The sequence below is a fragment of the Falco naumanni genome, chromosome 1 (genome assembly GCF_017639655.2).
Source record: "Falco naumanni isolate bFalNau1 chromosome 1, bFalNau1.pat, whole genome shotgun sequence".
NCBI classification, from domain to species: Eukaryota; Metazoa; Chordata; class Aves; order Falconiformes; family Falconidae; genus Falco; species Falco naumanni.
Window position 1 is genome coordinate 89,961,841 of NC_054054.1, and position 26,949 is coordinate 89,988,789.

At 53.4% G+C, this 26,949-nt stretch overlaps 1 protein-coding gene across 9 annotated transcripts in view; it reads left to right on the forward strand.

Annotated features, from left to right (window-relative positions):
- MSI1 (musashi RNA binding protein 1) overlaps positions 1–26,949 on the forward strand; it is a 59,426-nt gene that overhangs the window by 24,820 nt on the left and 7,657 nt on the right. For 2 of the 9 annotated variants that reach the window (XM_040605335.1, XM_040605344.1), the window contains exons 1-10: positions 3,366–3,544; positions 3,818–3,858; positions 3,995–4,076; positions 4,190–4,274; positions 9,002–9,043; positions 10,804–10,896; positions 21,598–21,646; positions 23,656–23,738; positions 24,358–24,475; positions 26,079–26,159. In XM_040605335.1, coding sequence (XP_040461269.1) covers positions 3,486–3,544; positions 3,818–3,858; positions 3,995–4,076; positions 4,190–4,274; positions 9,002–9,043; positions 10,804–10,896; positions 21,598–21,646; positions 23,656–23,738; positions 24,358–24,475; positions 26,079–26,159 — 733 coding nt within the window. In that variant the 5' untranslated portion in view covers positions 3,366–3,485. Of the gene's footprint in view, positions 1–3,268; positions 3,545–3,817; positions 3,859–3,994; positions 4,275–8,896; positions 9,044–10,803; positions 10,897–21,597; positions 21,647–23,655; positions 23,739–24,357; positions 24,476–26,078; positions 26,160–26,949 lie in introns of those variants that run through there. The other 7 variants (XM_040605285.1, XM_040605314.1, XM_040605325.1 and 4 more) reach the window with 4 other exon arrangements.

The following is a 26,949-nucleotide window of genomic DNA, read 5'->3' on the forward strand; positions in this document are numbered from 1 at the left end:
CTGTTCTCGATGCTGTGCACCATGTAGCCTGTTTTCCCATCACGAACTTTTCTCTGTGAGGTTTCTTACATGAAGCAAAGAAATCCCTGGTGCCTTTGCAGCCATTCCTCTCTCCCTGTTGCTGACTGTACCCCCTGCCTCCCCACCTGAGCAGGGTCTAAATTATTAAATTTCTCTAAATAGCTCTTCTCCCCTGACATGCCTGACTCTTGCCCCAAGCCAGCTCCCACCAGGCAAGTGGTGGCTGGGCAGCGGGTTCCCTTTGAGACAGACACCCCTGACTGCCCCGTGCACGGGCTCGCGGGGAGTTGTGCCATCAGCCTTCCCAGAGGGTCAGCATCCCCTCCAAAGCAGGCGTGAGCGCTGAGCAGAAGCTGCTGCCAGAGACTGGCATTGCCCCCAGGCTGCCTGTGGAGCTGCAGTTAATATCTTCCAGGTTTGCATGTTCAGCATCGTAACACAAATATTACAAAAATTATTTGAATTCCAGTTCAAGTTTGTTTATCAGCTGTCCAAACTAAGTGAAAAGCAAAACTTCTCTTAGTACCTGACTGCTAAAAGCTCCTGGCGAGAGACAGGTCTCCAAGACACAATCTCTCCTTAAGCCTTACATGATGAGGGAGGAAAAGAGGCGGCTGCTGCCCTGCCCCTCCCCTAACCTCTACTTTTTGGAACCTCCCTCTCGCCATGAATAACTCCAGTGTCTGCCACTGGTGCTGGGCAGAGCTTTGCCAATCATCCTCCTCAGCAGGAAGTGGACATGATTTTGATAGTGTCACTCTACCACACACGAGACGCTGAATAGCAGCAAGAAAACTGAGCAGTTTTGTTAATCTCACTGGTGTTTGGCAACCTCTCAGCAGCAGCCACAGAGGCACTACAGCTGTCTGTCTGCAGCCCCTGGAATACAATGCTGCATTATTTTATATTCGGCAGATCATCTTTCCAATCATAAGGTCTGGAATGTTTTATATATTTACTTCTCCATGAGGAAAGCTTCCTACTGTCACTAATCAACATATTTTTCAAGACCCGCTGTCTTATGCATTACAGAGATAAATGGATTGGTATTTACAAAGCACTTTGGGGTCCTAAGGTGGAACTACAAAATATTGTGTGTATGTTTTGGAAAGGGCCTTGGAATAAGTTACATGGTACAGTGTCATTCTCAGTGATGCAAGTCCAACCACATCCTCCATCCCAATCCTCCTGAAGGCTCACTTTTTTCCCCCTCTGATGTTTGCAGATGTTAACTTGCATTGATCCTGTTCTCCTTTCTCCAATGTTCTTTTGGGTGGAGAAAAAGAGAATAAAATAATAAGCATAATGAAAAAAACCTCCAAACCTAACAACGAAGCATTTTAACACTGTGTCCCTCACAGTGCTCTGCTTTGTCTTATAAGTAACACACACTTAAAATTACAGCAACACACTAGAGGTAAACCAAGAGATGTCATCCCTTAGTGTGTCCAACACTGAGCTTGTTTCTTTTTTTCTTGTGTTTTTGATTAGCATTAGCACTATGCCTACAGTGGGCAGTTATGGAGCATAAAACCTGTGCCAGGTGACTTGAAAAGTCCCCCCTTTGGAGTATTTGCCACCCAAATCGGAGGGAGCAGGTGCAAGCAGGCAGCACTGCAGCAGTGAGTTTGGGCAGCATGGCAGGCAGCACCGGTGGCTTTCTGACAGCCCAGCCCTCGTCCAGGTATCTCAGGACACGCCAGAGGAGAGGGCCGGGATGCCGCCTCAGCACCACCGCTTCCGCTGGCCACGCAGCCCTTCCCTGCCTGCTGCAGTACCACCTCTGCACGTTGTTATTTATATTTCCCTCCTGCACCGGCCCAGCTGCCTCTTGGGGCACCTCCACCCAAAGTGGTGACTTCAGTCCTGTGGAATGATGAGTGGGTTATTCTGGAGAAGCAGCTCAGCCTGGAATGGTGGCAGTGGGAGCTCAGGCTGCTCTGCAGCCGCAGCTGGGATGCTGCATAGCTCAGTTCCCAGGGGTGGCTACTGCATCTCTGGTGTTGTGTCGCCGTGCCCAGGTACAGAGCCAGGAGACAGGGCAGTGTCACTGACCCAGCTCAGGAAACTGAGTGGGTGAATGGTGGTTTGGCAGAGCTAACAGGCAGAGGATGAATTTAACTCAGAGTTGCAGCCGCAGGCCCCAGGATGAGGCCATGGCATCAAAGGTACTGTTGCAAAGTATTGCTAGAACAAAGGTGTCCTGGTTCCTCTCCAGGAGAGACCAGGCATATCGGCACACAGAAAGGCAGCCACAGGAGAAAGGGAAGAAGGGTCCAGTGAGGATGGCACGGACCTGAGCTGTCAGTGCTTGGCTCTAGGCAGTAAGAGGGTACAGGGGAGACTGGCGCTGGAAAAAGCAGAGCTAGAGAAGCACATGGGGAGCGTTGGGCAGCACGTGCCTGGGACCCTGCTGTACCCTCTTGCAACGAGGGGGCATGGCAGCTGGCACCGGAGGTTTGGTGCATGACTCCGTTCCAATACGCCACAGATGAAGACAAGTCCCTGGTCCCAGGGCAACACAGGGCGCGCTCGGGAGAGGCTGCAGCTCTCCCCTGCCTCCAGCTTTACAGGCGTTTCGTGTGTTCGTCGCGGAGCTCCTCCGGCCGCCCAGGCCGGGCTGCCCCAGAGCAGAGCACACAGACCTGCGCTGGGAGCCACCCGCGTGTGGATGAACTCGTGTGGCAGCGGAGGGAGGCTGGAGCCTGGCACGGCTCAGTCTGTCAGCCCGAGCGAGCCAGAACCCGCGCGGGGGCTTGGGGGCCAGCCCGGCCGCCCGCGTACCCGGGGCCGCGGGGGCTCCGGCCCGGCGGCGGCTTTACCGGGGCCCGCCGGCCCGGGGCTCCCGTGCGGGGTGGCCCTCACCAGGTCCCGGCGGGTTGCGGGGGGCGCCGGGGCTCCCCGCTGCCCGGGCTGGGGGGCACGGGGCCGAGGCGGGCAGCCCCGGTCCTGCCCTGGAAGCGCCCTTTGGAGGGGAGGGCGGCGGCGGGGGCCGGTCCCGAGCCGGCGTTAACCCGCCCGGTGCCGGCGAAGCACCGGGGGGCCTCCGGGGTCCGCCGCGGCGAGCTCGAGCGCGGCGGGCCGGGCCCGGCTCCGCCGCCCTTTGTCCGCCGCCCCGGGGCAGGTGCGGGCGGCGCGGCCGGGGACAAAGCGGCCGCGGGGCTGCCGGGCCGCTCCCGCCGTGCCCGGGGCCGGGCGCGCTCCCCCGGCGCGGTGCGGGCGCGGCTCCCGGCGCTCGGCCCCGGCGCTGCCGGCGGGTTTTATGCGCAGGGCGGCCGGCGGGCCGGCGGGGGTGGGAGGAGCCGGGCAGGTTGTGCCCGCCGGGCCCTCCTCCCTCTCTCCCTCCCCGCCCGGCGGAGAGGGGTCGGGGGAGGGGGCAGCATGGCCTGTCCGTCCGGCCCCTTTTCCAGCGCTCATCTGCCCCGGGAGTGCGGCGCCGCTCCTCGCAGGGAGAAGAGGTCCGAATGGAGACAGACGGCAGCCAGCCTGGCCTCGCCTCCCCGGACTCCCCGCACGACCCCTGGTACCGCCACGGCAGCCGGCGGCGGCCGCCCCCCGCCCCCCCCCCCCCCCCCGCCCCCCGCTCCCCCCGGCCGCTGCCGCTCCCTCCCCCCCCCCGGCCCCGGCCGCCCGGCCCGGGCAAGCGCGGCGGCGGCGGCGGCGGTGCCGCTGCCAACATGGCCGATCCGCGCCCTCCCCTCCCCGCCCGGCCCCGCCGCCGCCGCCGCCACCCCCCGCGGGGCGCCGCGGCCCCCCGGCACGGCCCCGCTCACCGCGCCTCTCCTTCCTCCCGCAGCAAGATGTTCATCGGGGGACTGAGCTGGCAGACCACGCAAGGTGAGCGCCGCGGCGGCCCCGCACCTGCCGCCGGGGCCGGGGGTGGCGGGGCCGGGGCCGGGGCCGAGCCCGGCGGGGGCGGCGGCGGCGGGGCCGGGCCGGGCTGGGATACCCACGGTGGGCGCTGTGCTTGCAGAGGGCTTGCGGGAGTACTTCAGCCAGTTCGGCGAGGTGAAGGAGTGTCTGGTGATGCGGGACCCGCTGACAAAGAGATCCAGGTGAGAGGCCGGGCCCGCGCCTCCCTTCGCCCCCGCCGCGGCCCGGCCGCCACTTTAACCAACTTTCTCTCTTCTCTCCGCATCCCCTCTCCTGCCCGGGCTGCGGGGCTCAGGGGCTTCGGGTTCGTCACGTTCATGGACCAGGCTGGCGTCGACAAGGTCCTGGCCCAATCCAGACATGAACTGGACTCCAAGACGGTGAGATGACTTCTCTCATCTCAGGGGTGCGTTGGCCGGCGGAGCGGCTGTGCTCGGAGCGGCCGTCGATGGCGGTGTTTGATTCCCCGTTAGAGGTTGTAAACTATCGATTCCCGATGCGGATCGATGGGCCCCTTCTCCGTCCCGCTCACCGGCTGGTAGCCCAGCAGCCACCCGCGCACCGGGCTCGCCGTCGGCCTGGGGCATGGCTCTGCGGGTCCTGGTGATGAATTTTCGTCCTGCCCATCGGTCGTAAGGTGCCTCTGAGGAGTGACCGTGGCCTTCTCGGAGCTAGGACACCTGAGGGTATTTTGGGGCCAGGATTCGCACCGGGAAACGGCTGTGGCTGCATTTGGGGAGAGGGGAGCCGCCCCTTCCCCCCGAGCGCTGCTGAGTGCTGCTCCCTCCCCAGGGGTGCCATTCCTGGCACCCAGGCCCTGCTTCCCTTGGCCACGGTGGCCTGCACCCTCCCCTTGGCTGAGACCCTTCGTGCTTCGCACCCAAGAGACTCTCCCGTGGTTTCCCCGGGCGAAGTTTTTTGTAACGGTCATGGAGGTTCAAGACTTTATTGTCTCTGAGTGTGGCCAGCGCCCGCCCATGTGGGCCACCACCAGCCTCTCAGAGCGGCTGCAGCTCCGGCCCGTGCTCTGTGAGTGGGGGCTGATTAGAGGCCTTGGCTGGGCTAGCAGAAATGTTTCCGTGGCTCCCTGGGTTGGTGGCGTATCATGCCTGGTCCTGCCTTGCAAATCTGTGGTACTCGGGAGATGTGCAGGCTGTTTCGGGGGGTGGGGGTGAGATGTCTGAGTGGGAGGTCCCTTCTCTTCAGTTTTAGTGACTTGCCTTTCCCTGAATTCCTTTTCCGTAGTGCTGCCCTGGGGTGAAGGTGAGGGTAGAGATGGGGGAGCGGCAGGGGCTGCGAGGGGGTGGCACTGTGAGGAGGGGGGATGTTCTGGCTCCGGGCACGGGCTGCTGAGGAGTCCAAACATGCAACTTTATTTCTTTCAGCGCGTGGCTCAGGCGTCCTAGCCTTTATCTTGGCAGAAGGGAGAGGGCGGGAGAGTGAGACCCCCTTTCTTAGGGTTTACGGTGTGAGTTGCAGCGAGATTTATGTCTGTTCCTGTTTAACTGCCTGGGTCGCTCCCTTTGATGTGCACAGGTCCTTCCTCCCCACGGGAGCTCCCGGTTAAACCTACCCCAGCCTTCCTGGCCAGGGCTGGGTCCCCAGGACTTGCAGCCCTCCTCCTTTCAGGAGTGATGTAAAGTGAGTTTTGCTCTGGGGGAGGGTTACGGCAAAGTCTTCTGAGGAGGGCCCAGGGCTTTCTTTTTTTCTCATTCTTTTTTTTTTTTTTTTTTACTAGCCTGTGTAAACATGGTGTCTGCTCAGCTAGTCCCGTCATGAGTCTGTGGGCTGGCATAGGCCCCTCTTGGAAAGGCAAGTGATGGATGTCTGTTGTAGCACCGGTCCTGAAAGCGTTTTGGGCTAGGGGAGAGCCAAACCCCACAGTCTTCATTCTTCTCCCCGAACTGCCGCTGCTGCCTGTGTGAAGCCACTCTGCAGCCCACCATGCAGCCCGCGAGGGCGGGGAGGGCTGGGCAGGGCTGGGCAGGGGCAGCCAGGCAGGCGCTGCAGGAGAACAGAAGGGCCTCGTGGTGCAGGGCGCGTGGGGACCGGCCAGCCATTGAAATTCCCAGCTGCATCTGCTCCGCTCACCCTGCCGGTGCGGCAGGGAGAATGGGGGCAGTTTTGCCAGGGCCCTTCCTTTGTTAGGAACTTTGATCCTCTCCTCCTTTCCTTCTTACTTTTTATTTGGCGCAGTTTTCAGCCGGGTCGGATGTATTTGGTGTTTTGCCTGGTGATGGGTTCGTCTTGTGGTACGGCATGGAGGCTCCGTATGGCTTCTCCCTGCTGGAGCTGAAAGGCTCTGCTGCAAGTCATGGGTTAAATGACATAAACTCATCTGAATCCAAATTTAGGGTTTTATGAAACTTGCAGGAAAAGGCCTGGTGTCAGGACAGCCTTCTGTCAAGGCTCGGTGTCTCCTGGCAAGCAGCACTTGATAGGCAGTGTCTGCCCAACTTGTTGCTTCATTGTTTTCCGATTCTTCCTACCCTAACAAGGGCTGTTGGCCCGATTCTCTGGGGAAACCTTTGTGCTTTTCAGGCTCCTCTTTGTTTGTAAGCTAGATAGTAGCAGCCTATGGGGTTATTTATGAAAATGCTTGATATGAGATTGGCTTCGCAGGCTCAAGGTGAAAGATTTGTGTGACTGTAAAGCTGCAGCTGGCCACTGCCTTGAGCTTCTTCTTAACGTGCTCTGGGAAGAGCAGGCTTGGCAGTGCTGGGTCGCCCTCTTGTCTCTTTGTTGCCATTACTCAGTTTTTGCTGGGTTTGTCTTTTGTGGCGGAGGGAGCGATCGGCACCTTTTGGGCAGTGCAGACCAGCGGAGCGGAGGTAGCCGTGGAGGTGCGATGAACGAACAAATCCAGTTTTGAGGTCTCACGGGCCCTTCCCTGTCCTCCCCCTGCTTTGGGGCACTGATGCCAGCCGGGTTAATGCAGGAGTTACGTGACTTGAGCTATTAAATGGTGCTGTAGGTGGCCTAAAGAACGTTAATGAGGAGCCCAGCCGGCCCGCTGGTACACCTGTGACATTGGTGGGACTCCTGTCCCCCAAGCTGTACTGGGTGAAGTGGAAGCGGTCTGAGCTCAAGTGACTTCCACTCACCGCAGCCTGATCTTGGGGGTTTGTTTTTTGGATACAATATGAGCAGCTCTGAATGCTCTTACCCTTAGCAGATTTCTATCTGGGTTTGTAAAAAGGATCCATTACGTCAGCAGGTGACACTGAAACACAACTTCTCCAGAGCTGTTTGTTTTAACACCAGAAATGCAGGAATAAGGTACCAGTGCTTTTGCATTAATTAGGACTCCAGCCACCGAGAAGCAGTCCAGTTCGAGCAACTGGAGTCCGGCACTGAACTTTCTCCCCTCCTTGTGTTCCCAGGGCTGCCCCTGCAGTCGGTTGCCCTGGCCTCCCTCTACCTGCAACAATAGCTGGTTGTGCAGAAGAATTTGTGAAATGACTGCCTGCTCCCTCCAGCCAGGAGGACACGTTATCTCTGCCCAGTTGATCACACTCAGGCTAATGAGAAAATGAGGCTGAGCTTAGCATTGCCGAGTATGAAAGCATCTTCTTGGCAGGAGTTGAATGACACTGGCTGAGAAGTAAAAGACAGTAGATTATTGTTTTTGCTTATTATCTGCCATCAACCTCCTGGTCTCCTGCCGTCCCCTGTCCTCAGAATTCACTGTGGGTGTCTGCACTAGCCAGGAAGCGGTGGGTGGGTGGGTGGGTGCGTGGGGAGGGGAGGGACAGTTCAGATGCCCCAGGGAGGCACTGGAGGGTATGCTAATCTGCTGGCGTTTGGAGCTTGGGGAAGGAGGTTTATTTTTGAGTTTATTTGTGCTCTTCACTTTTGCCTCTGTTTACTTACGTGCTGAGTTTATTTATGTTGTAGGCTGTGAGTCAGGATGGAGGTGGGGAAGGCAGAGAGAGAAGCTGGTGGAAGGGCGCAGGGAGGCCAAGCTCTGGGGCTGTGTGACAAGTGAAAGGATGCGGGACAGTGGCCAGGCTGGAAAGCTGAACAAAGCCGTGAGAGGAGCTGGAGAAACACAGCTTCCTTTTGGGCTGTTTCAGCTGCCGGGCTGATGGGACGACGCTCCAGGCTGCCCTCCCAGCTGCAGCCTGCCCGAGTGTGGGGATGAGCCAGACCTGCCTTTAACCACAGGTCTTTGTAAGCTGATTTGTAGGTCTGGATCATCCCCGATGTGATGTAACTTTGCAGGAGTTGCTGTAAAAATAGGCTAAAAAGAAAGAGGTGGTGGCTGAGGAGGAGAGGAGGCTTCATGGGTGTTTGGCTTGCAGCTGCATTAGTGTTGTCCCGGCTTTTGTGGTGGTGGTGGTAGTGTGAGGCCAATGCAAGCACGCGCTCATCCATGCTGAGCCCAGCAGAATGTGCGGCACCTGGATGGCAGCACGGGGACTGGCAGCTCCGGCCGGCAGCAGGTTTATAGAGAAGCTGAACAGGCACAATGGAGGGCTCAGCCTGTGGATGGGAGGCATCGCGTCATTGTGTGCAGCGCAGCCTGGGGAGAGGGGCAGCACGCTGCCCTGCAGCCATGGCCTTCGCAGCCTGGGGGGCTTTGGACTCCTCGGTTTAATTTGTGCTGTCCTGTCTGCTCTTTTATTTCTTCACCCTGTGTTTTGTGGGATGAAATGTTTGGCTTTTTGTGCGCTGCCTCTTTTTTGTCCTGTTACTAGCCAGGTGAGCTCTGTACTTGTAGGTAGAGTGAAGGGGGAGAGCCCAAAGGCAAAAGAAAGCACTTTTAATATTGGGCCGGTGATGCAGAGCACCCAAGGGCAGGCCGAGTGGGAGGGTGCAGCCCAGCCTGTTAATCCCAGCATGTGATGGGCTCTCTAGTGCATCTGGCCAGCGTTCAGCCAGAGCCGGACCACTGCATGCTGGGACTTGTAGTCTCCCTGGATTACACCTTACTGAGAGGGAAAGATGTCTGCAGTCAGCTTCATTTTATGCACCTCAGGTAGATTCTTTGGGTTTTTAGCAAGGTGCCACGTGGGCAGACACAGCCATGTGCATGGAGGAAACCCTGCGCCTGTCAATAGGCAGCAAAAGCGTGTTCACCTGTTCTTCCCCACGTCTCTTTCAGATTGACCCGAAGGTAGCGTTCCCCCGCCGAGCACAGCCCAAGGTAAGCACTGCGGGCAGCCCTTGCCACCCCAAAGGGTGAAATTCATGGTGGTGAATCTTGTCGCTCTGTGCAAGGTTGCTAGTGCACGTAATGGAGTCGCTTCCTGGGGTTTGCTCAGGACTCAGCTGGAGCGGGGGCCGTTATGCTCCACCACCAGCTTGATGCACTATGCTGCGGCACACTCCTGTCAGGCTTGCGGTGTGGCGCTGGAGGAACTGGGAGATCCCTCTGTTGTACTTAAGGATGTGCTCACTGGAGCTGGTGAAATAAACGATGCCCAGGCTCAACTTCATCCTTCTGTGGCTGCAGCCAGTGGCTGGAAGTTTCAGGCCTTAGCTGATACAGAATAGCTCCCATGCTGCAGTGTTACGTAGGTGGAAGAGGGTTGTGCGGATGCACATGCATGTGTACGAATAGGTGTATGGCAGGGAGGGGGAGAGGGAGAGGGATTTCATTTTGTGAAATTCTTGTGTGCTTCAGCACTGGAAAAGGCAGAAGGAGTTTGGTGTTGGACCTTATCTACAAGAGGCTCTGGCACTGAAGTGCACGGTTGCAGGAATTTTTTCCGGGTGTGCAGCTAGAAACTTTTAACTGAGGAACCTGCAGCAGGCTGGAGACTGCCTTTAGACTTTGGGTCTCCCTTTAACTTTGCTTTTGGATGGGAGCTGTAAAGTTTAGAGTCTCTCTTGCAAGTGCTGTCATGGGAGAAAGAGCTGGGGAGAAGCAGTGTCAAGAAGCAGAGAGGGAAGAGGAGACTGGTGCTGGGAGGGAAGTAAGGGGGATCAGGCACTGAGAACAATTGGTGAGCAGGTATCCTGAGTAACTGGAGCCAGGAAGCACATGGTAGGAATTGGGTTAATTCCATTAAGCAGTTTGGTGACAGAAGGTGCTTTAGTGTTAGAACGGGCTGCTCTCCAAGCCAGGGAATTGCTGCGGATTAGCCCTATGCTCCTTGGGGTAATTAGGACCATGTGTTCCTCTGAGAGCAGGGGTGTAGCCAAGCAGCCAAGGGGAGGATGCAGCTGGAGAGCCGATTCAAAGGATGTCGGTGTGCCTCAGCCTGGTAGCAATGGCCCCTCTCAGGGCAGTTAGTTTTCTTCCTACACAAAGCCCCATGCATGAGTGACATGGGGCAGAGGGATCTTCTCTTTACCTTCTTGCAAGGGCAGAAAAGATTTAACTGGGACTTGACTGGACTTCCTTTAAGTGACTGGGGAATGGGGGTGAAATAAGGCTTATTCCGTGTAAGACTGGGTGCTGTGTGATTTGTGAGCTAGGAGAGCGAAGCCTTGGGAGCCTTCCTGCGCTGGCAGGCCTCCTGCCCGTCTTTCCGCTCTGGGAAGCAGAGCAGGGGTCTCTGGGAGAACCTTCAGGAGGCTGGCTGCGAGAAGTGGCAGGCCTGCTGGAGGGCTGGGGAGGGTGCAGTCGTGCCCCACGTCTTCGGGGTGGTGTCAAGGTGCCAAGGGAGTGGCAGCAGGTTAGCGAGGGCAGAGGCTGGTAATGTGCTGTCTGATGAGGAGGCAGTGGCTGGGCACTGGTCAGTGTGATGGGGTGGTGGGAGAGCGAGAGCATGAACTGGGGTCTGGTGTGGAACAGATCTGCCAGGCGTGTTTGGCCAGGGAGCTTCAAGAGGGTGGAGGCTCAGCTGCAGCAAAGAGGCAGGCGCTTCCTGGCAGCGGAGGGGACTTACTGGCCTTTTGAATCTCATTCTCGTCTTGCTCTGGGTTTATTCGGTGAATTCCTGTCCTTCCCCTTTCCAGATGGTGACCCGAACGAAGAAGATATTTGTGGGTGGTCTGTCCGTGAACACTACTGTGGAGGATGTGAAACAGTATTTCGAACAGTTTGGGAAGGTAAGTCTCCTGAGTGGTGTTGGATCAAAGCTGTTGCTTCTGGGGCAAAACGGAGTTTTCTGAACTTCTGTGGAGGCGGGGTTAGGAGCTTGTGAGTCTTTTGCAGAGGGTTAAGCAGATTGAAGGTCAGTTACAGATGCTAGGTGGCTGTAATGTCTTTGTAGGGGCTACAGCCAGTGACTCCTGCCCTGTGATTATTTGAAAGAATTTGTGCTTGTTCCTGGAGTCAATAGGACCTGGGCTAAGGGAAGTGGTTTTCTGTGTTTTTCCTATCCAGAGGCCTCTTGTGGCCTGTAGATTTGCGTTTTGTTCAAATGTTTGTAGACACTTTTAACAGAGTGGCTGCAGCATCAAACCTATGATGTTGGCCTGTTTCTAACACAAAGCCTTGTGATTGATATTTTGGTAATCCTTTATTAAGAATTAGCCTTTTGGTCCTGAAACTTCTCCTGCTGAGTCTTGTGCAAGTAGTGATGTTAGTTTTGGATATTTGAAGAAAATTTGGCACTATGACTCTCCCTTGTGTTGGCCTGGCTCTTCCGTGCCAGCTGGTGGCTCAGGGAAGGGTGGGCTTCTGTGGATGGAAGTCACTTGTGGCATGGTCCATGCCAGCCAGGTGTACAAACTATGAGCTGGGACCGAATCGGAGGATAGAAGGGGGCTCGATCTTGGCCCTTCAGCTGCATCAGGAGGTTGTGAGCATCTCCAGGAGTAATCTCACTAGTACTGGATTGAAGGATCCCAAGATTTTTAATGGGATCAGGAACTGAAGGGGATCATTGTACCCAGATGCTGAATGTGGTCACCTCTGGGGGCAGGGCTCTGTGACTGTGTCACTGTTGTTTGGTGGTGGTGTGCATAGGTTTGCTGTTTGGGGCAGGAAGTGTTGGATTCTGTAGCTGTTGGATTCTGTTCCTGCTGGGCTAGGGGAGCAGAACACAGTCTGGTGGGCAGTAATTGGGACAGGACCTTGCTGATAGCATCATGGATGTGAAGGAAAGTACCATGAAAACTGTAGAGCATGAGGGATGGCTTTGGTATTAATTTTCTTCAGAAAGATCCTGCAAAAGGGTGATGTTATGCTAAGGCACATTAATTGGTGAAAGGGAGTTTTGTAGCCACCTTTGCTATATCGTTGGAACTTTTGGGCAGAAAGTTTGGAACGAGTGTTTGCTCAGTGCCTTTGTTCAGCTTCTGAAGTCAAATCTGCATGTCCTGGTGTGCTGTAGTGACTGTGAAGTGGAACTCCTTTGTATTTCTGCTCAGTCCTAAGAGAAAGTGGCAGTAGCAAAAGCAGTCAGATACCCCCATGTTTGCTAGTCATTAGCTCTGTGTGGTTTTATTTTCTATTGGAAATAAGCAAATTCTGTTGTGTCCCCAAGAGCTTTTACATGGTGTCACTGAGGGTGTCACCACTAAAGGTGGTGCTGTCCACGTGTCTGTGTAGTCTGAAGGTTGTTTGACTTGCCATGTGCTCCTGTACTGCTGATGGATGTGTTTTGATCAGAAAACAAAATGTTTTGGGTGTAATCCCCTTTTAACCTTAACTGTACGTCTGTTAATTTGAAGCAGAAGCACGTCATGTAGCACTGTGTTTACAAGCGGTTACAGTTGCTCTAGCTTGAGAAGTACTGTCCAGTTCTTTTGGGGTGTTACGCTGTTATGTTGCTCTTGTTTAATGGTCATGTGCTGAAAGGTGTCCTGACGTCAGGAGACTGGCAAGAACTGGTTGTGTCAGATTGTTTTCTTGGGACTGGGCAGAAGGGAGAGTTCTGCATTGCTTGGTGCAACTCATTTCTGAAGAACCAGCATCCTGGACTACACCTGGTGCTCAAAAACCTGCGTGAAGCTGATGCAGTCAGCCTCCTGGCTCTGGGGAGTTTTCATGGGCCGAGGTCAAGGCTGGTCAGATTGAGTCTCCATTTTTGAGGCAGTTGTCTGACTCATCTGGCCCCTTCAGCTGAGGAGAGCCTCCTCAGAGCTCTTGTATAAAGCGTTGCTACTGGCCTGTGACCATCTTCTAGTTTAAGCCTCAAATAATTCACTGAAGGCCAGGAGCACTGTTTCCTGAGAAATTCTCTCCGGTTGGTAGCTCCATATGGCTGATGTGCAGATCAGTGGGAAAGTGTGTTTCAGAGGAAAGCCTCCGTGGCCATCAGCTCCGGAGTTCTGAGCTCTGAATGTGCCGCTCTGTGGTTTGTACAGCTGAGAGAAGCCTGTTGCCTTCAGTTTCAGATGTGACTCATGGAGAACATGATTTTGATACACAGGCTCTTCTAGTATTTGTTTATGATACTCTGGGGCCTCCTAGCTTTCAGAGGTCTCCTAGGATCTCTTCTTTAGAGGTGCCCTTGGCACCTGACTCTGTGGTCTTCATCTCCTCAATTTATAGCATCTTTAAGTGAGAGGTGCGGAAACTTCAGTCGTGTTACCCTTATCTTGGAAAGTCTATCTGAAAAAAATATTTTCTAAGTCATTTGGGTCAGTACTATTTCTGGAATTGGATTTGGACTGTGTGAAAAGGAATTGTTAAGGATGCCCCTTTAAAGCATTGCCTCGGAGGACTTACCCTGAGGAAATAGCTTTGTCTATTTCCTCCTTCTTCCAAGTGGCCCACATTTTTCTAGGATCTGGCAGGAGAAAAATCTTTCCTCTTCCCTGTGCATGGAGGCATGGGAACACTTAGGATCTAGAGAGGAAAGAGCAGGGAGCACCAAGTCATCCTGTGTTGATTCCTCAAGATCAAGGTACTAGGTTCCCAGGAGTGATTTTTAGTCAATTTTTGAGAATCCAGTGGGAAGCTCAGTTTGGGTCTTGGCTTCAGGAAGAGACAGATCATCCTCTGGCTGAGGACAAGAGAATATAGCCTGCTGAATGGGTTTTGTGTGAAGGTTATCTTTTAGGTAACCCTCAGGCCCCAAGCCTAAGTGTGTGTTAGATTGGCCACCACTTAAGGCCTTTAAATTAGGATAGATGCTTTTTGAAAAATACATTTTAGCACAGACAGAAAACATGCACATGCTGTAGGAATTACGAGAGGAAGTGCTATGGCCTGCAGTACAGATGAGGTCAAATTAGATTATCATAATGTTCCTCCGGTCCAAATCCGTGAACTGCAGTTCGCAAGTCTACCAAGGTCACTGGCATCAGTGCATCACGGGTCAGAAGCAACACACCTCATGTGTCCATTAGCAGGAAAAAAATGAAAGTTTGGTTGAGCTGGAGATAAAATAGTTTCCCATTTCATAAAACAAAATTCCCAAGTCTGATTTTTCCATTTTGGTATTTTCACTTACTCTCCTATTTTTGTTTTGTTTTCTTTTCTTTCCTTGCTGTGTCCAAAACCTTCTCTAAGTTTTGTAAAATGGAAGTGTCAAAATAAAAATGAAAATGTGTGAGGAGGAAATCCATGAGTATTACTTAGGGATAAAGGAAGAAAGGGGGAGGCTTGCGCCCCAGTTCTTCATATCAAAATGCTTGGTTTTAACAGGCACAAAGGGTGAAGCTTCAAAGAGGATCCCAAATACAGTGTGAGTTTCTCTGCTTCAAAGAAGGATAACCTTTTTTTTTTCTCTTCCAAAACTGTGAATGAAAAATATGGGCTGCTGTTTTCCTGGGGAAGAAAATACAAAGGGTTTTTTTTAGTACAGTGAGAGAGACTGAGAAGTGCTCTCAAGCTGACTATGGTTTGTCAGGTGCAGCTGCTGGGGCTTTGAACATAGTGGGATTTCTAGGAAACACTTCTGGCTCCAGAACTTGAATCTCTCTGAGATGCAAGCTAGGGCCATGGACATGCTTTCTAAAGGAGATTATTTTTTCAACTGTAGGACAGAAGTCCTGGAAAGACTTGTGTTCACAGTATGTGTAGCCAAGTGTCTTGGCTTAAGTTGGATGATGTTGGACATCTTTATAGACTGCACAAGGAAGTATTTCAACAGCCTGTCTAGATTCAGGCTGCCACCCTCACTGAAACCCAAAACAGAGAAGGTATCTTGCACCTACCACCTCAGGCATAGCTAGTCCTCTGTCTAGTTCAACATGTATGAGGATGCCTCAGAGGAGCTCAGGTCCCAGCTTCCTCCTTTTCTACTTCAACCTGTGGGAACATAATGTTCTGTATTATTTTTTTGAGGGAAAAAGATTTGTCCATCAGAGTGATTTCTTTGGACCACCGGGTCTGATCTTGTGAGCAAGGTTATTTGTTTCAAACTGTAACTGAAAAAAACTCAGATCATCTTTCTTTTTCAAGGGCTAGTCTGAAGTTTAGTGGTAGAGAAAGTCAAATTGCAAGATAGGAGGCTCAGCACAAATAAGGTCTTTTTGTCATGGAGCTTAACTAAGCTGTGAAATCTTTGCCCCAGGATGTTGTTGCTAAAATTTGCATAGACTCCAAAATGATTGGATGTATTTATGGAAGGTCTTTTTAAATACACAGACACCCCTTTAAGTTCAGGAAATCCCCAGATCACAAATGGCTTAGAATATGATGGAGTATTCTGGGGTCTGTTGCAATACCCTTGCCTTGTCTTTGTGCTCTTCCAAAGGTGTCTGTTATTGGTTGGTATCTTGTGAGGTGCTGGGCAAGGTAGAGCTTTGCTCTAACTTGGTGCAGCCAGTCTTTTGTCTGTCACTGGGAGAGAAGTTGATCATTCCAGGAACTAGAAATGCAGAGGTACTGGAAGAAATGGGGGCCTGGACCCAATTCAGGTGTTTGCACTCACAGTTTTCTTGTGTGCTTTTGCATTTCGTGAAGCAGCAGTGCAAGAAATATATTCACAGTGACATCTTTGCATGACTCACTAATCAGTTGTGGCTCCGAGGGTGATTGAAAAGTGCTCAAAACCAGCCTGCATCTCCCCCGGGGCCTGCAGGTGATATGTGGATGAGTCGGTCATGAAAGCTCAGCCTCTCTGTGAAGCAGTTGTGCCCAGAGATCTGCTCTCTAAAAATATCCTGGAAGCTAACAAGAAAAAAGATCTGCTGAGGTCTGAGGACGATTCTGACCTTTAGGCTGCCATCTAATATACTCTGTCCAAATTCTGGACCATTTGCTTGAGACAGGTTTTGAGATCTCACTCAGGCAATGACTCTAGTACTGTCCTGACCAAGAGAAAACCACTGTATCAGAGGTGCTGGATTTGATGAGGGTTTGCATGTCTGTCACAAATGCATATTCATGTACACCTGCCAGAAAAATGGTGTGGTTGACTTGGGTATATGAAATGAGTTTTCCCTGCTGACTAATTGGAGAACCTTTAGATACTGATGGGGAATTTCTTTAAAGGAAGACTTGTTCCTATGCTTACAGTGCGCATGGTTTCCCTCACTTTGGATCAGGAGAATGTTAATTAATTAATCCTTAATCTGCTGCTCTCTGGAAATTTCAGGGATCAGAGCTACTTGTCAACCTGCTGTGGATTTCCAAACTGGATTTTGGATTTTCTTCCACAGATCAGAGGGCAATTTATGCAAATTCTCATGCGTAACATGGTTGCAATGAACAGATGGGGAGGGGAGGAGAAGGGGAATCTGATCACCTCTCTTGCGGCAGTAGGCAGTTTGGCTTGTGGTAACAATGCCTCTGGAACAAAGGGTTCTCTGTGCTCCGCATCTGGTAGGCAGATAGCCAAAAATGCTCTAGTGGTAATGGTCATTCAGGTCTTTAGTGGTTCATTTGATATTTACCAGGTGCCCGCGGCACAGCACAAGAGCGGGCAGGAACACCCAGACAGGCTGTCCTGCTCACCTGTGGCACAGAGTGGGCTCTGTCCCTTGGCCGAGTCTCATTCCCAGAGTTTTGAGAACAGGTCTGCAGAGCCGAGTAGAGAAGGGTCTTCCTGGCACTGGACAGGCACAGCATGCCTGCTCCTTGGAGCTGGGCTCTGGGTTGGTGCATCCTCATCCCCAGAATCGACCTGTCCTGTTAGAGCAGCTGGAAGAACCTTGTAGGGTTGCTAATGTCCTCTCTTGACAGGATGGTTGAGCAGTATCTAGGTCATTTGCTTTATATTTCCCATGTTGAAGCTGTCTCAGCAGTTTTTATTCTTCTGATTTTTCTACAAATATGTTGCCATGGTTCCTTCTAGGACCAGCCCAGCCATCTTTAGTTGCTGTTCAGGTGGAAGATGCCTATCTCTGCAAAGCCTTTGCTTGAATATTTACAACTTTCTTCAAGATCTGCACATGTGGAAGTACATCCAACATTTTTTATCAATCTTGTGTTGGAATTACTATTTTTTTTAAATCTGCATGAAGCTGTCATTGGCTTCCTCTTTTGCATACACCTGTGACTGTCTCAGAAAGACTGAAAGATAGTAGAGTGGGACTAAGCCATGGGAAAAATCAGGCGTCTTGGCCAAGGCCAGGCAGATCATGCTGTATTCTATTTTGGTATTAAATGCCTCATATCAGTGCACCTGAATATTTTGGCTAGGCTGAGGGTTGCTTTGGTGGAGTCTCTCTCTAAAACCTGTGACTGTCAACTTTTCCTTCCTGTCACCACCACACTGCTCTCATCAAAACCAGGTGCTGGTTTGAGAAGGGCCTGCCTCCTCCTCTCATGAAGGTGCTGCTTGTAGGTCGTGCAGCAGGTCTCAGCAGTGGCAAATCCATGGAGGATTAGAAGAGCTTCCTCCCCAGGGGCAAATCTTTTTTCACTTTCTGAACGTGTTACCTCCACTGAGCCAAAGCCTTTATCTTTCGTCCACTGCCATTTGGTTTTCCGAAGCTAGAGAGAGCCACGGGAGACAGAATTGCGAGGAGGTGATGTTGGACAGCTTGGGTTTAAGACTCAGGGGTGCGGTACCTGCCCCAAAACAGCCAGTCTCCTGTGGTAGGGTTCCTTGGGAAGGATACACCTAGCGAGCAAAAGCCACTGCTTGTGGGACCCTATCATTTTTCCTTGATGGTTTTTGACCCTCATGGCTAAACATAGGGAGAGACATCATCCCTCAAAATTAACAAACCTTGAACTTCTAACTTCTAACCTCAGATGTTGGATAACTGAAGCTTAGACCAGCAAGTTAAATTGTTCCCTGAGAGAGAGCGCGCCTTTGCCGCTAGCTAAACAGTTTTCTAGTAAAGTGATCTGCTTCTTTGACTGTTTGAAGAATTGAAGCAAATTATTTGGGGGGGCGGCGGCGGTGGGGAAATGGAGGGGAAAAACAATTCACCAAGAGAAAAAGCCAGTGTTAAAAGTACAGTTGATCATGGATATTTCCACACCTTGTTAAAGATGAACTTTAGGGGTGCTTCTGAAACTCTTTAAAATGCTGTTTTCCACAGTTTTACATCCAGTTCTCAGGTAGCTTGCCTGTTTTGTCTCTGCCAGCCACCGGGGTCTGGTGGGAGATGGTACCTCCATTGCTGTGCTGCTGGAGAACCCAGACCCCCTTCTTAACCCCGTTCCCAAACATCCCTGCTCCTCCGACCCTGACACCCACCCCGCTGGCCCCGCGTCCCCTCACAGCGCTCCCCTGCCCATGCCCGCTGCCTCCCTCAGGGGGGCGCGGGAAGATGGCGGCAACTCTGTCCCGCCTGAAGCAGAGGGGGGCACTGCCGGTGCAGGAGGGGTCTCGCTGTGAGACCTCGCTCCTGGCGGTGCCGACCCCTTGCGTGCGGCGGTGGCGGGCCCCGGCTCGCGCCCTCCCTCAGACCACGGCGGGCCGCGGTGCGTGTGAGGGCGCCGCCGCTGGCGGGGCGGGCGCGGGCCGGGCGCAGCGGGGCGGCTTTGTGCGCGGCGCTAATCCGGGCGGCAGCTGCTATTGGCGGCCGCGTTGCCGTGGCGACGGCCCCGCCGGCGGCCGCCTTTGTTGGGGCCCGGCGCGGCCCAGCCGGGAAGGGCCCGGCGCGGCGGCGGGGGGGTGTCGGTTCGCCGCCACAATAGCTGCCCGCCGGGGGCTGCCACTCACACCTGACTGCGGCTATGGAGCCGCTGCAGGCCCGGTTTGTCCCGGCCCGGGGCTGGGCTTTGGTAGGAGCCGGCCATGGTACCTCCATCCCTGCAGCGCTTCGTGCGGGGGTCAGCCCTGGTGGCCGGTGCTGCCGGGCTGCAGGGAGCCCTGCGAGCTGAGGCAGCCGGGCCCAGCCCCTCACCTAGCTGCAGGGGTGGTGGCGAGAGCTGGGTGGTGTCTGGTGAGGCCAGACCCCTCAGGCAGGGTGCTGGGAATGGCCGTTCCCTGTGGACACAGGTGAGGCCTTTCTCCTGGTCCCCTGCAGCCTGCCCCGCTGGCCTTCACATGGCTCCAGCACCACCTCTGCACCCCTGCGGCCTGCAGGGCCCTGCTTCATCCCACAGCACTGGCTGAGTGCTGCCTGAGAGCACCCAGCTCATCTCACCTGTTGCCTTGGAAGAAGACGAGAAGATGCTCATGTGTAGGTTTTGTTGGCAATAAAACCCACCAGCTGTAGCCATACACAGTTGAGGCCCTAGAGCTGAGTGGAGTGAGACTATTTCACATATTATGTATATATGCACTTAGCTATCTGTCTGTTAGATTCAGTTCATGGCAGGAAACAGCTTTCAAATAGCATATGCATGTTACTGTAAATACGTTTTTGCAAGATGAGTATGTTGTGGGGTACTGATCACAAAGAACCACGAGAAACTTAGAGAAAAGCTGAGATGGAGGAAGGCTGCAGCTCTCGGTGCCTGGAGTATGGTTTGGGATGAAGAGGTTGCACATCTGGCTCTGAGTGCTTGAGCACTGCAGGAGTGCCCAGCTATTGCCTGGGATGTTGCTGTGAGGTGGTTTTGTGTGTGGATGAGTGCTGGGCTCTGCCACTTGCAGCTGCTCCCACTTTCCAGGCTCTGCAAAGAAGAGCTTGTTGCTGTGTCGGGTCAGATAGAGTAACTCAGCAGCTGGGTTGTGCTTGTTCCTGCTGGGTTTTTCTTTCTCATGCCCATCTCTCATCGTGGTGGGTTTGTGAGCTCCGGCTACCTGAGTTGAAGTCTTCAGGAGTGGCACTGCCACAGAGTGCGGTTGACACAGCTTTCTCTCAGTGTTTACTGGGAAGGAGGACAGCTATGTGCCCAGCCTTTTTGTGAACTGGATGGAGGATCTAGCTTAAAAAATTGAATCAAGCCAGATAGTAAACCCTCTTGAAATATTTTTGAGCCGTGTCAATTTTCCCCTCAGTACATCACAGTTGTGTTGGCACCGTGAAGGGAAATGGTGCAGAGACGGGAGCGAGTGTCAATAGGGAATGGCAGCATGATGAGCTGCCATCAGCCCCCAGCTCCCTGGCTGTGTCTTGGGAAGCTGCTGAGGAGTTGCTTCAGGTCTGTGTGAAGTCTTATGTTCCCCGTGGCTCCAGCTAGATGCCTGGCATGATTTTCAGGTGTTTGTTGACTTGGCCGAGGGAGGCTGAGCCGGAACGGGAGAAGTGCAAGATGACCAGGAGCCAGGCTGTCTGTTTTCAGCTAGATCTTTGAGGGGTGGACGTGTTGGACAAGCCTGAGGGCATCAAAGATGATTGCTCTTGATGGCAGTGGAAGCATTAGCAAGGGCTCCTTCCATCCTCGTGGCACTGAGGTGGAGCCAGCTGTGCCGTGTTGTCCTGGGGGGCTGAGGCTAGGAGCCCTCTCCCTTCCCTGACTGGGGCTGTGGGCTCTCCACAAGCAAAGCCAGTGGCTGCCTGCACCAGGGTATGGACAGCGCTTGCCCTCAGCGGTAAGCTGTTCTGGAGAAGGCAGCAATGCAGATGCTTTCCAGGGACGAGGCAAGGGACGTTGGAGCCCTGTGGAGTTGGGGGCGTGTAGGGCTCACTGCTGGGGGGCAGCTGTCTTGCATGGAGGCGGAGGAGGAAGGCCGGGGCAGCTGCTGGCCAGAGACTGCTCCCGCCTCCCCTGAGCACTTCTTGCACGTCCAGTTTCATAATCGGATTAAGGCAGTGGTATTAGAGAGGAGGGATGGGTCAGTGGGACAGGTTTACACTGGGGCTTACACGGAGGGGATTGAAGTGTATTTTTTAACCCTGCTTGGCCTGACGTGTGTAGCGGTGCAGATGCGCCTCTGCAAGGCAAGACCCAGCGGGAAGATGGGGGGAAAAGTGGCACCAGGCGGTGATGAGCTCGCCGGGGAGGAGAGCAGCCCCAGGCCGGCTGGGGGATGGGATCCAGCCGCCCCTCCCCCCCGGGAAGGCAGCCCTGCTCAGGCCTTGCAGTAAATTTGCTCTAATTACAGCCTCCAGCAGTGGGAAACCTCACTTAGAGGAAAGGCTCCTCTGGGGTGGGGGCGGGGGCGCTTCCCAGCTTTCCCAGGCAGGCTCTGTTGTCTGAGGCCTCCGCTTCCCCTGTCGCTGGGAGGCCCCTCTTCTACAGCTTTGCTTCTCTTCCCCCCCTTTAATTCTCCTCTCCTTTGAGGCCGGGATTTGGGAACAATGCCTTCCTTGCTCCTTGCCCCCCGGCTGGAGCCACAGGCAAACAATCAGGGTCGCTTGCTGCCAGGGGCTGGGCCGAGGGGGCTTAGCTTGGCTGCACCAGCCCCGGGCTGGTGGGGAAACCATGCTGGTTGTGGTTTGGGGTAGTGCCTGGTGTGGTGGGTGATGTGTGTCTGTGTCCGTGCGCGTGCACCCTGTTTCCTCCTTGGAGATAGGAGGTCTTATCTTGATCCCCTTGGCTTTGGGGAGGCCTCTGCAGAAATGCGTCAGAGGATGCTCATGGCAACAGCAATAATCTGATCGGAGCTCTTCTCTTTGCAGGTGGACGATGCAATGCTGATGTTTGACAAGACGACCAACCGACACCGAGGTGAGAGTGATCTTCTGGCTATAGGAGAGGGAACTGTGGAGGGTTTGCCTCATGCCCTGCCTAGGGAGGGGTTAGTATCCCAGCAGCAGGGGATGCGGGTCGCAGCTGCTCTTTATCTTGCCTCCAGTCGCCCCATTCTTTTGCATATGCATCCTTTACCAGTGTCCTGCCGCAGCACAGAGAGCTTTTGTCCAGTGCGTTTCCTGTGCTGTAAACTGGCCGAGTTGCAGATATGTGAGAGGAGATGGCCCCCTCCCCTGCCCGCTTACCTCTGTGGCTCCAGCCCGCAGTGTGTGTCTTACCTTGTCCCGAGTAATCTGAGCTCCAGGAAAGCTGACACGAGAGCCTGAAGAGTGCTGCTTCTCGCCCCTTCCTCGGCCCAGAGCCTGCTTGTGCTCCCAGGTCACCTTTTCTTTCCCGAGTCTTGCTAGTGGAGTCTGGTTACAGGATGAGAGCAAGGCTGTAATATTTGTGCTATCCAGACCCAGCCCACCCATGGGTGTCCCTGCTTCTCACTTTCCTGGTGAGTCTTCACACTGCCTACCCGGTGGCGTGGCAGAGTGCGACACTAGCATTGCACCAACTCGGAGATTTATTGGCAACAACTTAACCTGCAAACTCAGCTTCAGCATCTTCCCAATCAGGGCCAGTGACAGCCCTGTGCTGGGCCAGTCTCATGCCTGTGTGTTGTTTGAAGCACTTCCAAGCACTTCTGCTCTCGGATCAGCAAGGGAATGCTCCCTTCTGCTCTTGCTGCACTGTGTGCCCTTCAGGTTTTTGCTTTTTTCTAAAGCCATTAAATCTACTCTGATTGCCTGGCCTTGGATGTTGTTCCAGTTTCATCTTAAAAGGGAAAAAGTGTTAACCCTTGTTCCTCCATGTGTGCCTCCCAGTCGGTAGTACAGTTAAAATTGTTGTTGGGCATTTCGGAAGGAGCAGGGAGAGCAGCCAGCCACTGTGTTGGCAGTAAGGGGCTCTGCCTAGGGTACAGCAGGCCTGGTGCGGGTCTGATGGGGCTCAGAACTGGTTTCAGCATCAGGGTTTTGCTCTTGAATTCCCAAGCTCCTCTGCTCATTGGTGTTGAGGTGAATGATGTGGAACTACCTGGGCATAGACAGATGGAGGAGTTTATGAAGAGACTTTTCTGGCAATATGTAGAAAAAGTGGGGTTCTGGGCAACAGGTGCCCATCTGTTTTTAAAAGTTAATTTTAAAGCACCATGGAACTGGCCAGTTCTGGAAAACGGAAAGCTCTGCTTAATCCCAGCTTGCTTGTAAGGCAAGCTTAAAGACATCCTCCCACCTGCCTCAGTTTTCCAGAAATGGCTGCAGTCAGCTGAGAGTTTAGTCTGCCCACCCGAGTCTTTGCTGAAACTGTCAGCAAAGGAGTTGGTGAGGGAAAGGAGGTGTGAGCGTGGGCCAGGGGCCAGGAACATGCTATCCTGTCTTACCCCAGTTACTAACCTTAGTTTGGTGAAACTTGGCAAATCACTTTGCTTGTGTGTATCTGTCTTGCTCTGTACAACTGCATTGCTGATACTTGGTTGCTTATACAAGGCTTTGTGACCAGTGACTGCTGAGGAAACGTGCAGGGTGTTACTGCTGGTGGGGTGCATTTAGTGAGGATGGTGATGTCCTGGCAAGCAGCTGTTCATTTCTCCGCCGACTCTTTGTGTGAGCGTCTGCCGGGATCCTCCCAAGCATTATCAGCCATGTGGTTTGCCTTGCAAATAGCAAAGTTTAAAAAAACACCCAAACTTAGTTTTGTGAGCAGTTGGGTTCAGAGAAGGTGGGAAGTACAGGATGAGGAGGAAAGGGGAATGAATCTATAAGGGGACAGTCCTGGTTTTGTGCGTAAAAGCAGGATTTGCTGCAGAGGGAAGATGAGTGGCAGCTGTTTCAGAAAGGGCTGATTGTACCGTCCTTCTTTCTGCCAATAAAAGGATGTGGGTAGCGGGTGCAAACTGTGCAGAGCTCTGACCTGATCAAGGAATTTTGCCTTTTCTTCAGGGTTTGGGTTTGTCACATTTGAAAGTGAAGACATTGTGGAAAAAGTGTGTGAAATCCATTTCCATGAGATCAACAACAAAATGGTGAGTGTCTGGGTCAGAACCTGGGGGCGAAGGGACAGAGGTTTGGGATAGAGCGGGGCAGTGGCACAGGGGCGTGGTGTGAGGCACTTGGCTCCCAACACATTTTCTCTGAAATGGGGAACTGGATTGAGTCTTTTCCCTAAAATCACAGCAGCCAGTCTGGGAAAGAACCTCACAGTATGGAGGTGAACTAGCACAATTCTTCAAGGAGAAGAGCTAACTGTAATGAGGGATTGTGCAGTACCTGGAGGTTTTGAAGTTACATGAAACCTCTTGGTGGCCTGCAAGGGGGCCGGTTTTACCTTCATTGAGAAATGAGCAAATTTAGGCTTTGAGGCCCTGGTGCAGGGCCAGGCAGAGCGTCAAGGGCAGCACCAGGAGGAGAAAAGCAGTGTTTGAGCTTCCCATTGCCTGTGGTGGTGGCAGAGCAAGAGGGAAGGCTGGCAGTGTGCAGGCCAGAGGCAGGAATGCTAGCGAAGGACGGTGGAATGGGCTGCCAGCAGTGGCTGGGGCTGGGGAGTGCCGTCACAGCAGGCAGCGAGCCTGGGTGCTGCCTGTGCTCTGTGGCAGTGCCCTGTGCCCGTGGCGGCCGAGTCTGATCCTTATTTTCTTGTGGCAGGTGGAGTGTAAAAAAGCTCAGCCGAAGGAGGTGATGTCCCCAACGGGCTCAGCACGAGGGCGGTCCCGAGTCATGCCTTACGGGATGGATGCCTTCATGCTCGGGATCGGCATGCTGGGTAAGGCCAAGGACAGATCTCCTCCCCAGCTCCCGGTCCTGCCAGGCAGCAGCAGCTTAGGGGCTTTATTCCAAGAGCCGGCAGGGCGGCCAAGGGCAGCTCTCCCTGATGCAAGGCCGGGGACACTGGGGGGGGCATCGGGACCTGTTTGCGATCACAACTTGCCCTCTGGTGGCACCTGGAAAAACTGCAAACTTGTCACTGCTGCGCAGCAACGGCCGGAGCTGGCCAGGCGTAGCCGTGTGCTGGGCAGCTCTGGCCCTCTGCGACTCTGTTAATGGTCCTGCAGCGCCAGAGCCGATAGACTGTAATTCTTTAATGCCTCTCATGGAATAGGTTGTAACTACGTAGCTGAACTGAGTGTGGACTCATCTGTGCCTGGGCATCTTCCTCCCACACTTCTACAGGCTTTATTGAAGAGCCCCCTGGGCTTCCACTTGACAGTGGTCTGTATGAATATCCTCTCTGCCATTTAAAGACTGCAAAAATGCCCTTAAAAGTTCTGGTTAAGCTTTGTCTCACTTTGTTCCCTCCCTCTCAGGGACAGCAAGTATCTGATACTTCAAGGAAAACTATACACTTACTATGGGACTGTCTTGTAAGGAGAAATTGGTGACAAGCAGGCTGGGTTTCATGCCTATCAATGATTCTAAGGCAAATGTGTTCAGATAAAAGATTAAAAAAAGAAGGAAGGCCTTTGTAGCCTCCTCTTCCAGGTCCGCAAACCCTTGTGCTTGGATCTGAGTCAAGCATGATCCTTCCCGCATGGGTGCTGTTCCTAGTTTCTCTTCCTCCCCACATTCATTCTAGCTAGGCTTGAGCTGACCCAAGAGCACACTGTTTGCTTAGGGTCATTGCTGGTGTTGCCGGGCAGGGTGTACTTGGCCTGGCTCTCCTTGCTAAGCCTGTCAAGTAGCAGTTAGTCACTGAACAAAACCCCAAAAAGGGCATTTTTTTCCCCCAGTGCTTTCACTTGACTTATTGAAGGAAAGTAAGTCTCCAGCCTGTGGTTTTAGGTTTTGCCTTTTCTAAGCCATCTGAATTTTAAAGCAGCAAGGCTCAAGCTGAGTCACTGGGAAATCCATGTACTCGTGTCGTGGAAGATCTCAAATCAAATATTCATCTCTGAGTCAATGCCCTGCATTTTCACAGGCTTGTTCTGTATAGGTGGTCAGCTTCCCGGGGAACAGCTTCCTGCCTGGCACCAGAAAGAAGTGCTCTGCCTGCATTTGCCAGCATTCTAGTGCAAAAGTGACTCAGAGCTATTCAGCCATTCAAATGCCCCTACCTCCCTGATCTCCTCCTATTTGTAAATCCAGCTGATGCATCAGAAAGCCTTAGTCTGCAGAGCTGTGAATTTCTGAGAAGGAAATCTCCATGTTGTTACATGTTTGGAGTGAGGAAAAAAATTAAATAGGCCTGCTAAAACTCTTCTGCAGACTTGTGTGCATTGTGCATTCTGTGCAGCAATTTCCTGGGGTTTCTGCTCTTAGCCCTATTTGTGCTTTCTAACACTAATGCTCACACTGCTTGTGAGCAGCCAGGCATTGAGGACATGGACCCTGTGAGCTTGCAGTAACAGAGCCCTTTTCTCTTCCCCCAGGTTATCCAGGCTTCCAAGCTGCCACCTATGCGAGTCGAAGTTACACTGGCATTGCACCTGGCTACACTTACCAGTTCCCTGGTGAGTGGTGCTCCCTGCTCGGTTTTTTTGGTCTCTCTTTAGGTGACGGGAGTCCCTGACATGATCCATGACCCAGGATCTGCCCCTTTCACCCTTTCCCCTGTTTGGTCTTTCTTTAAATTGGAGACGGATGTGGAAGGGGGAGGGGAAGAAGCCCTGGAATAGGTGGGAACAGCCTGTCCTTCATTAGGATTATCCTCACACTCCAGTGGCAGGAAAAGCCCAAGGCTGCTCTGACGCCCTTTAGGTTAGCCTCCTCCCTAGGGCTGCTGCTGTGACACAGAAGGGCCCCTGCAGCTCTGCCTGTCTCGCTGCCTTTGTGTGTGTCTGTCTTTCTTTACCAGAGTTGCCACTGCTCTGAAAATAGCACAGAATTTTAAAACATGGCTTTCCATGGGCTGGGGAGCTCCTAGGCACCTGAAATGTAGGTGCCTGCAGTGCTACAGTTGTGTTCTGAACAGCGTCTGGACTACTCAGAGCCTCCAGAAAGCATCTGCTGGGGCAGTGGGCTGCAGATCCCCTGCAAACTGGGTGGTTTCAAACTCCAAACCCTGCCATGTGCTCAGAAGGTGGATTCTGTGATCAATGGCTGGAACCTGCTGTGCTGCAGCTGCTCAGAGTTCTCTGGGGCCTCTTCTCCCTCCTGTTGTCTGCGAGGTAGGGGAACAAGGCAGAGCACACTCAGGGAAAAGACTTGTCTTGCTATTTTCTAGAGAAGTGGCAACTTCGAGCATCCCTTCCTTACTCCATCCCTCAGTGTGATGGTTTATAAAGAGGTCTCGATGTTAGG